We start from the raw sequence: 10,017 nt of genomic DNA on the forward strand, positions 1-10,017 counted from the left end.
AAATGTGAACCATGAGAATATCAGTGACACTGATGAGGAGAATAAACTAAACGCCTTTGTAACAGCCCTGCTGCATTCTGCTCTCTGGGGGCGTGGGTCCCAGGAAGGGACAGTTGCTGCACACGAAGGCTCAGTGTGCTCGGGAACAGCCATTCCAGACATCACATCCCAGAACATCAGTGTGAGAGGGGAGGGGCAGTGTCCCCCTTTCAGATGGGGAAACAGGCTCAAACCCAAGCTGCCAGTAGCTTCCCCCTAGAACGGGGCACCTGGCTGGCTGGCTCAGTCGGTAGAGCATGCGACTCTTGATCTTGGGGTCGTGAGTTCAAGTCCCACCTCGGGTATGGAGCCTACTTAAAAAATGGAGCTTCTACTTGCAGCACCCTTCTGGCTACACTGGTGTGTACAGACACAGTGCCCCGGGGCTGTTCTGCCCATGCGTGGGTCCTAGGTCCTGTGTCAGGGTCCCACAGGATTGCCCCCAAGAAGGGCCTCCACTGAATTGGCTGCATGACCAACCGACTGGCTCACTCCCGTTCTGTGGCTGTTTGACACACCCAGCCCCAGATCCACATCCTGAACACACCCACACCCTCACTGCATCTGAGCCAGTGCGCCCACACACTCCTGCATCAGAAGGAACACAAGAGTTGAGATGGCAAGTTAAATTCAGCCGGTATCCTTTCTTTAAAATACCTTGGAGAGCTGTAGGTCCTGAGGATAGGGAAGTACAAAATGTTCTCTCGAGTCAGATGGAAAAGACACAGATGGGCCCAAGGGTCCCCCTGATTCAGAAATGTTTCTAGTAACGGGGGAAGGTTGTTCACGGATGTTAGGGATCCCATTAAGTCAGAAAATATTTGCCTTGAGGTGGGAAAGGAGGCTTCATCCCTTGCCCAGGTCAGGCCCGTCCACTCCCTGATTGGGGGAACATCCAGAATCATGGGGAGATGATCAAGTGGGATTTCAGTTCCCAGGGAGGCCCAGGTGTACTTCAAGAAAACCAGCCCCAGCCTCAGTTGCCAGAAAGTAGGGTTTTGAGAGCCGGCAGCATCAACAGAAAAACCAGTCACCTCGGGTAACAGGAAGTCTCATCTGTCTTAACAAGTAGGCAGCCCCAGGTAAGTGCAAACACCATCTGATTCCAGAATTCTTGTCTTCTAACCCCAAGAAGACTTGGAACTAAGTATAAAAAGATCAGGAGAACCCAAACCATAGCATCAGTGGGTTTGCATCAAAAAGGGAACCTGTACCTACTTGGTTCTTTGTAAGGTCCGACAGATCAGCCTGACATGATGACATCCTTGTAACAGGCAGCACTTTGCAACGTGTAAACAGGTGGCTGAGATGCGTGGTTCTGCTGTCTGACTGTGTGCTGCGCAGGATGCCAACCTCCGAGGCGGTGGGCTAAGGTTCACGGCACTTACAAGTCTTCCCGGCTCACAGGAATCATTTTGCACTCAGGCAAGCTCTGGCAAGGCCGCTGCCTCAGCGACTGGGTGTGCCACGGAGCCCAGCCTTACGGGGCCGCTCAGAAGCGACCGCTCGGCTCCGCCGCTAAGGGGCTAGCCTACGGTAGGGCCCAGAACAAGCAGAAGATGTTGAGGCTAAACTTCAAAAGCTCAAGGGAGAACCAGGGCTGGAATTGTTCAATGTTCTCAGTGGTGAAACCCAGAAAGGAACTGGAATGGTCTTTTCCGCATCGAATCCTGACCACTGAGATCCCTAATAGGCACGCGTGCGTGCACGCAAGTGCACACGCGCGTACACGCCTGGGCACCACAGGGTGTGCAAGCAGGGGGCTTCCAACGGGAGTCCCACTTAACGAGCCACAAGTCAACACACAGTAGGATACAAAAGCGTATAAAAAAGGCTGGGCTTTTATTTCCAAATTGGCACGTGTAGAAGGCACAGGAGCAAGGGGCTTTGGAGTACCAGAGTAGAAGTGGGGAGGAGTGTGTCTGAGGTTCCCCTACCTCTACCACCTCCTAAGCGCACTTGAGACAGGATGAGTGGCAGGGGCTCTGGCCCAGGGCCCTGAGGGTCCCACTGGCTCTGGATGAGAACCTTGGGACAGCTCCCCAGGAAGGAACCGCTTCTCCCAGGGGGGGCAGGACCTTGCCAACTCCCCGGGCTGGAGGGACCGGCGCCCTCGGGAGGGCCGGGGTCAGAGAAAGAAGAGCAGGATGAGAACCAGAAGAAGCACCCCCAGCAGCACCACAATGGCACACCACTGTCGGCGGTCTGGGGGCAAAAGGGTCAGAGGTTACAGGGGGACGGGGTACCACCCTTGCAGTGCCCCCCAGCACCACCCCAGTTGCCTCCCCAGAGGGACTTACCACTCGTCATGTGGGATACTTTGGCCATCTTCCTGAGGACCCCATCCATCCGGGACTGGGTGTGGTCCATCTCATGAGCGAAGGCATCCAGCATGCTGTCGATACCAAGATGGCGTCAGCCCCCAAAATTCTGTGCGCACTAGTGCAGCCAACCGAGGGCTCCCGGCCCACCCCTAGGATCCTGGCCTCACATGCCCTGCTCATCCAGCTCCTCCCCAACACGGCCGGACATGTGTTTCAGAACCCAGATGCTCCCAGACACCATTGCCAGCTGTTGGTCCTGTTGGTCCATGATCAGCTGCAGATCGGAAGAGTGGGAACGGCTGTCAGCAAGGGACCCTGCGCCGTCCCCAGGCTCCTCCAGCCCAGGATCCCCAGCCAGCCACACACACCTGCTGTGTGGCCTGCTGCTCCTCAAGGTAACGAGAGGTGGCTGAGGCCATGCTGGCATCGAGCAGGTCGCTGGATGACTTCTGGGCAACTGGCTTGCCCGTCAGCATCTATGGGGGCACAGACCACAGGTTCAGGGAGAGGCGGCCACTCAGAACAGAACCAGACACAGGTTTGTGGCAAATCTAGATGGTTGTTAGGAAGGTAGTCTTGGGAATGGGACAGCCCGGGTTCCCCAGACCCACCCCTTCCTTACTAGCAAGGCGACCCCAAGGTCACATCACTTGACGTCTCTTTGCCTCAGTTTCCTCCTCTGTAAAATGGGGGAAATTCCTGGGGCTGGAATGAGGATTTACCGAATTAATCCATGGAGAACATTTATCAGATAAACGGATGTATTTAAGAATTTGGACTTTGGGGCGCCTGGGTGGCTCAGTCGTTAAGCGTCTGCCTTCGGCTCAGGTCATGATCCCAGGGTCCTGGCATGGAGCCCCGCATGGAGCCCTGCATCGAGCCCCGCGTCGGGCTCCCCGCTCAGCAGGAAGCCTGCTCCTCCCTCTCCCACTCCCCCTGCTTGTGTTCCCTCTCGCGCTGTGTCTCTCTCTGCCAAAGAAATAAATAAAATCTTAAAAAAAAAAAAAAAAATTTGGACTTTAACCCTCAAGGCAGCACACCTGGAAAGCATGTGGGCACTGATACAGGACTCCAAACTCATGCAGGTCTCAGCCCCCCACCCTCCCAGATCCCACGAGGGGATGGAGACAGGCTGGTTTCACAACATGCAAAGAATGGACACAGGACACAGAAGGAAAAAGTGTGCCAACAGAGGCAGCTGGGAGAGTGCCCACAAAAGGCATGAGCAGGCACACCCTTGGAGGGAAATGGTATGCAAGCCGACCGCAGAGGGGGATCCGCTCAGAGGCCAAGTTCACCCGCTCAGATGCCCAGGTACATACACAGAAACAAAGTAGGCTTACATATATCCTGGAAACAGTAACACACCAAGCAAAAAAAGAAAAAGGAAATGGGCATCTAGACCCACACCAGGAGGCAGAAAGGATTATATACACAGAGAGGGCTCAGGCGAACACAGCCAGAAAGAGCAGGGAGGTGGACAGCCAGGAGACAACTGCACACAGAGAAGATGGGCACGGACACAGAAGGGATAGACATACATGCAAGGGGGACAGGTGAACGGGCACAGTGGGTCAGGATTGCACGCAAAGGGGAGGGTCTCTCTCAGAGCCTCAGGTGAGGATGTTGGGTCTGGATGCCTTACCTCTCTATTATTCCTCTCCATGAAGGCTATGGCTGCGGGGCTGACCATATGGTCCTTCATATCCTGGGGGTGAGGACGCCATCAGTGAGTAAAGACACCCCAACCTCCCCACACGCAGGCCACCGGAAACTCTCCTCACCTGGACTGCCTCCCGCATCCGCTCCACGAACACCTTTCTCTCCTGCAGGTCTCCGGCTGGGAGCTTGAACTTTCCTGGGTTGGCTTCCACTATGCGTAAGCCCCGAGTCAGGAGTCAAGGCCAAAGCCAGACACAAGCCCCTCCTCTGCCTCAAGCCCTTAACTCCTCCCAGGTGTCCAGCCGCCCCCTGCCACAGCAATGGGCTCTCCCAGGACGCCTTGCAACCCCCCAGGATATCGATGGTCTCCTCCAGGTCCTCGAGGTCCCACTCGATGCTGCGAAGGCCATTCCGCAGCTCATTGGTCGTCCAGTCCAGCTCTTCGCGGCCGACCGCCGCGTCCTCTTGCAGGAGCTCGCACCAGCGCTGGTACAGCCCGCGGGCCGTGTTCACCGCCTTCTGCACCTCACTGCGGGCAGGGGCACACACACTGGTCACGGCTGGGGACAGGCGCTCCTCCCGCCCGCCACTGCGCCCGCAAACGAATGGGGGGGGCTCAGGATACCCTAATATCCCCCTGCGGACCCCTCCCACTCGGCCACGGGTCTACCCTGACCCCGACGGCCGTGCCCAGTCCGCCTAGCACGCTCTGGCGGGCACGCGGGCACTAGCTGGCACGGGGACCGAGCACCCTCCTCCCTCCCTCATTGCTGTCACTCACCCTCGGACAACAAAAAATGGGTCTTCGAGAGACATGTCACACGCCCCCCCGCCCGAGGCCGAGCCCCCCCTCCCCTCTCGGCTTTGGTAGCAGGTTCCCTCCCAGTAGAGGGGAACGCGCAGCCACCCCCGCCCCCGTCACGTGACCCGTGTCACCATCGAGAGCGGGGACGGCAGGGTAGAGAGGCCTCGGAGGCCCGAAGTGCGGAAACTTCCGCCCTTCTTACGGCCATCTTTATTTTGGGCAGAGAAGGCTTCGCGTCCGCGCAGCCCACCGCCCCCTGCAGTGTCCCAGTTAAGTCTGGCTGGGTTGGGGGTCGGACCTCGTGATCTCTCGGTTGGAGACCCAGCCCCTGGGATTGTTGCTGCGCAACCTGTTTCCCTTTGGGGCAATGTGAATAATAATAACCTCCTTCAAATCAGAGATTATGGCTGGGGAAGGGGATCGTTCGATTCGGAGATCCTCTTAACAGACTTTCTGAGCCTGCACCTTGATTCTGCCCTGGGAGATCGTCTCAGCCTAGGGTTGAGAAGGGCTGGGGGAAGACGTGGTCCTCCCCACTCTCCCGCGGGGATGGAGGTGCGGAGTCTTGTTGGACTCTTTCCTCCTCTTTTTTTCTTACAGAGGAGGGGCGCCTCCAGGTCGCCCTGGGTCGGGGTGGCTGAGTGGGGGGCCCCAGAGATGCTTCTGGGGTGTGGAGTCTCTCTGGGTGCGAGGCTGGGAGTCGCGGGAGGGGGTGTGGTGGTGGCTCTGAGGATGGTGTGTACAAGGAAGTCCTCTGCGTGTGGGGTCTCCATCTAGGGAGGGGCCAGGAATGTCTGGAGAAACACAGTTGACCCTAGTGTGACAGAGGCGCTCTGGGTGGGGTCTCCGGAAATGCATTTTTTTCGGAGGTGAGCCATCACCTGAGTGAGGTCGCGGTCTGTTTCTGGAGACATTTAGGCGAGATGTCTGAAGTTCTTGGAAAGTCTGTGTGCCCCTGTGCTTCAGAGTCGCTAAAGAGAGTCTCAGAGGTAGCGCCTGGGCTGGGGATGTCATTGTGGATTCGCCGAGGTGGTGAAGGGGGAGACGGGTGCGTCCTCAGCAGGTCGCCTTAGTGTGTGGCAGGATCGCTGAATAGGGACAGTTTAAACAGCAAATAATTCCTGAGTCCCCATGTGCGGGCGGTGGGGCGGGGGGAGGGCTGTGCGTGAGGGTTCTCCAAGGCTGCATGATTTGGCGGGGGGGGAGAAGCAGGAATACCTGGGAGAGAACACTGTAGGGAGAAATAATTATGGGGTCTCTATGGCGGAACAAGGATGAAGGGGTACTCAGCGAATCGTCCCTCGTATTGGCAAGGTCTTTGTGGAGGGTTTCAGGGAGTTGGCGTCAGTGGAAGCCCTGAGATCGCCCCTATCTGCCGGCGGGGGTTTTCCCGGAGGCGTCACGCCTTCTGGCCTCGGGAGCCCGCGGGGCTGGACTCTGGTCCGGAAGCCGGGGACTACAGCCAGTCCTAGCTGCCGGGAGACCGGGAGGGTAAGGGAGGGGGCGTGTTCGGAGGCCAAGGCACCGCCCCCGCCCGCCCGGAAGGAGGCTGCCACAGCTCCGAGTGGAGATCCCGGCCCCTGTCCTTATATGGGCAGCCGGAAGCGGCTCGCGCGCCTGCCCTACGTCATTATATCCAAATTTAGTCGTGGAAGTCTGGCGCTTCCAGTGGCCGGAAGATTCTGCCCGCCCGCCGGCGGCTGGGGGTGGGGGGAAGGGGGGGAGAGAGGAGCCTTCACTTAAAGGGCCCTTGCCACGAATGAATGGAGCTGTAGGAACAATTTTGCATCTTATTTTGGAGGAACTGGAAATGGGTTTTCTTGGAGCGATAGGGCGTAGCGGAAGGTGGGGCCGATGTTCTCCATCTATCTGCTCTGTCTCTGCGTTGCTTAGTTTACAGCTCCTACCCCAGCCTCGGTTCCCCGGGCACAGAGCCACGTGTTCCCCCGGACTGTCCTGTTGCCTGGTCCTCCGTCTTGCGAGTACCCAGCCCACCCGTGGAGCTCGTGTACAGGGAAACTGGGGGCGTGTTTGGTGTGGAGTGCAGGAATGGCAGCCCGGGCTGCGCTCGTGTCTGCAGACATCCGCTGCCCGTGGCGTGGGCAGCTATGCCCTGGAGCCAGCAGCGCTGCCCGCCGCCTCACTGCCTACAGACAAGGGGACTGAAGAGGGCTGGCTTACGCTAGAGAGACGGAAGAGCTGGAGGCCCCAGGGGCCTACTCGTTCGTTTAGCAAATATTGAACGAGTCACTCTGTCTCGATTTCCCCACCTGAAGAAATCAGGTATAACAATACCCTCCGCAGAGTGGAGGTGAGGCATCAGTGAGGTTATTTAGTGAAGGAAAGCCCTTAACAGCGCCTGGCGGGTATAGTGCTTAGTAAGTGTTAGCACGGTTATTGATTCAAAAAACACTAATCGGTTACTGATTCAAAAAAACATTAGACACCTGGTAGATGCTAGGAACTGTGCCCACGGGGGATGTACCGGTTCGAACCCCGGTCTTCCCCGGCGCGAAAGGAAACTTGCCGCCTACAACCAGCTGGGGTTTCAGACGCAAGCACGTGGGTGGACTCTGCCCCGCATCCGCGGCCCCCCTCTTCTGGGCCTGCGCGCTAGCGTATTAAGGACCCTGAGAAAGGAGACCACCCCGAGAGCTCCGCGTGGACTGGGGGACGCTCCTCCTCGCCCCGACTCCTGTCCCTTCTCCCCCGCTCGGTAAATTCCACCCTGTCGCTTTAAGGAGTCTCTCGCCGCGGCGCGTTGGGAAGCCCGGATGCGGCTCTCTGATTGGGCGGGGCGGCTCGGTGACTTCACTCCGGGTACAAAAGGGCCCGGGTGGCGGGCGCCGGGGCAGAGCGTCCTAGCCGTGTCACGGCGTGGGTTGGCGTGAGGGGAGAAGCGTGAGCGAGCGCGTTGCCCGGAGTGCACCTGCTAGCTGTCCTGCCCAGCCTGGGAGTCCCCGCCGCCCTCGCCCCCGCCGTCGAGCCGCAATGGAAGTGCAGAAGGAGGCGCAGCGCATCATGACTCTGTCGGTGTGGAAGATGTACCATTCGCGCATGCAGCGCGGTGGCCTGCGGCTGCACCGGAGTCTGCAGCTATCGCTGGTCATGCGCAGCGCCCGAGAGCTCTACCTCTCAGCCAAGGTGGAAGCCCACGAGCCCGAGGTGCCCTTGCCCCCCGTCCGCTCCCCTGATCCTCGCCTGCACCAGTCGCGGGAGGCGGAAGCTGTAGCCGAGGCAGCGCCCCCCGACGGTGAGCAGCCCTCCCCGGAGCCCATGGACACGCGGGAGGCGCCGCGAGCCGAGGAGACCCCAGCCCGCTGTGCCCCGCGCCCCACAACAAAAGTCAGCCGAAAGCGGCGGAACAGCAGCCTGAGTGACGGCGGGGACGTCGGACTGGTCCCAAGCAAGAAAGCCCGTCTTGAAGAAGAGCAGGAGGAAGGAGCCTCGTCGGAGGTCCCTGATCGCCTGCAGCCACCTCCCGCGCAAGCCGAGGGCGCCTTCCCCAACCTGGCGCGCGTCCTCCAGAGGCGCTTCTCGGGCCTCCTGAACTGCAGCCCCGCCGCCCCCCCGACGGCGCCGCCGGCGTGCGAGGCGAAGCCGGCCTGCCGCCCGGCGGACAGCATGCTGAACGTGCTCGTGCGGGCCGTGGTGGCCTTCTGAGGGTCCCCGAGCGGCGCTACCGGAGCCCAGAGCGCGGGCCGAACCGTCGGCCGGAGTGCGCAGACCCGAGGCGAGGCCCACCCCCGGAGGAGGGCCCGCCGAAACCGTGGAGAGGAGCTGCCGCCCGGGCTGCTGAGAGGCCTGAAGAGGGACTCTGCCCCCGGGGAGCCGTCGCCGCCTCTGTGCAGCGGCCGCGCCGAGGAGCCTGAGCCGGGAGCGCGAGCGCCTTCCGCCGAGACCTGCTGCGCCCACAGGTGCTGTCTTAACGGACTGGGACGTGGACCTTTCCCTCTCCTTCTGGGACTGGGAGCAGGGAGGCTTGGTTCTTGAAACTCCTCAGGGTCGGACTTTTATTTTTTACTGGGAGCTGTGCTGCCCTTTCAAGGTTTTTCAATAGTTGGTGTTTGCATTTCCAACCTCAGAGAATTCCAGGCAGGCGCTCCCCTTCCCCCACCCGTGGCATACTTGTGCAAGCGGTCATCGTTGCGTCATGGGGCAGACGTGGGAAGCTTCCTGTTGCCCTGCGTGGGTGTGGGGCCTGGGAGGAGGGTCTGGGGTGTGGACCGCCCTGGGGAATGGGAGGAGGGCGTCCTGAGTCACCTCGCCCCGCTTGCTGCGGGTTTGTGCCCCGCGCCCCTGTGCCTTCGGCTGAATAGCGGGGGGAAGGGTGGGGGGCTGATCCAATTTCAGGTTACAGTTTTTCTCACCTGGTGCGTTGGAGGTGGGAGATGGTCACAGCCTCAAGCGTGACCATCCCTCAGACACACAGACGCAACCCAGACGATCCTGGTCTGAATCACAAAAATCGGTGGGGGTGTTTAGAGCGCTGTAAGGCTGAGCTGGGACCAGTTGCTGGTGGGACTGGGCCAGTGTGGGGAGGGGAAGACTCTTGCCAGGGCGTTCTGAGGCCTGTTTACCTTTACTGTGGTGGATTCTGTTTAACTTCATCTATCTGGCCTCTTGCTAGAAACGCCAGATAAAATAAAAGACCATTTGAATAAAGGCTGTGCTGCCCGTCTGGTTTTCTTCCCTGGTGGGGGAGGGGCAGGGTTAAGGGGTCAGGAGCTGGCGGCGCCTTGCTGGGGCCCCAGAAACCGGTCCGACCGGCTATCACGTGGGCAGAGTGGGCGGGATGGGGCTGGGCCCCCTTTTCTTTGCCAGAGCGTTTCCGTGCTGGGTGTCCTGGTGTTCGGACTCCTTAAGCTCCCCCATATTTGGGAGTTTCTTCGAAATTCTACAACTCTGGTGGTGGTGGGGTGGGGGGTGGGCTTGCCGAATTGGAGAGGTTTAGGGGAAAATACTGTTGGGTACGGTGCCCCAGGCGGAGTTGGGAGGGCCACGCCTCCTTTGGAGACTCTGGAAGGATGGCGGATCCCCCCTACCCCCCACCCCCAGTTGACCAACTGAATCCAATTTGGCGGGGGCCCCACGGCTTGCGGGTCAGCTGAGGTGAGCTTTGGAGCGCCCTTTACAACCCTGTTCTAATCTCTGGCGGTATAATTGTGTGACTCAGCCTGGGAGGTG

General features: G+C 59.6%; 2 protein-coding genes across 3 annotated transcripts; one reads left to right on the forward strand and one right to left on the reverse strand.

The window, feature by feature from the left end:
* Positions 1-1,862: 1,862 nt before the first annotated feature.
* STX10 (syntaxin 10) lies at positions 1,863-4,935 on the reverse strand. Of its 2 annotated transcripts, none has more exons than XM_081813652.1 (8): positions 4,807-4,935; positions 4,385-4,554; positions 4,148-4,242; positions 4,009-4,071; positions 2,732-2,839; positions 2,535-2,637; positions 2,340-2,434; positions 1,863-2,244 (listed from the first exon to the last, which is right to left on the reverse strand). In XM_081813652.1, exons 1-7 carry the CDS (start codon positions 4,839-4,841, stop codon positions 2,346-2,348), a joined length of 663 nt encoding a protein of 220 aa, XP_081669778.1. In that variant the 5' UTR covers positions 4,842-4,935; the 3' UTR covers positions 1,863-2,244; positions 2,340-2,345. The 2 variants fall into 2 exon arrangements, with proteins under 2 accessions (XP_081669778.1, XP_081669772.1); XM_081813646.1 differs by having other exon boundaries at positions 2,531-2,637.
* Positions 4,936-7,658: 2,723 nt separating this feature from the next.
* IER2 (immediate early response 2) lies at positions 7,659-9,495 on the forward strand. The gene has a single exon (XM_006751062.3). The coding sequence runs from the start codon at positions 7,822-7,824 to the stop codon at positions 8,491-8,493; it is 672 nt and encodes a 223-aa protein (XP_006751125.1). The 5' UTR covers positions 7,659-7,821; the 3' UTR covers positions 8,494-9,495.
* Positions 9,496-10,017: the final 522 nt, after the last annotated feature.

Source organism: Leptonychotes weddellii, chromosome 1 (assembly GCF_054177405.1).
Source record: "Leptonychotes weddellii isolate Sample4059 chromosome 1, ASM5417740v2, whole genome shotgun sequence".
In the NCBI taxonomy this organism is placed as follows: domain Eukaryota; kingdom Metazoa; phylum Chordata; class Mammalia; order Carnivora; family Phocidae; genus Leptonychotes; species Leptonychotes weddellii.

Coding starts and splice junctions, on each gene's coding strand:
- STX10 (XM_081813646.1), bottom strand. CDS start 4,841: ATGTCTCTCGAAGACCCATTTTTTGTTGTCCGAGG. Junction 4,243..4,384: donor GGACCTGGAGGAGACCATCG/ATATCCTGGGGG, acceptor CTCGGGGCTTAC/GCATAGTGGAAGCCAACCCA. Junction 4,072..4,147: donor GGATGCGGGAGGCAGTCCAG/GTGAGGAGAGTT, acceptor CCTCACCCCCAG/GATATGAAGGACCATATGGT.
- IER2 (XM_006751062.3), top strand. CDS start 7,822: ATGGAAGTGCAGAAGGAGGCGCAGCGCATCATGACTCTGTCGGTGTGG.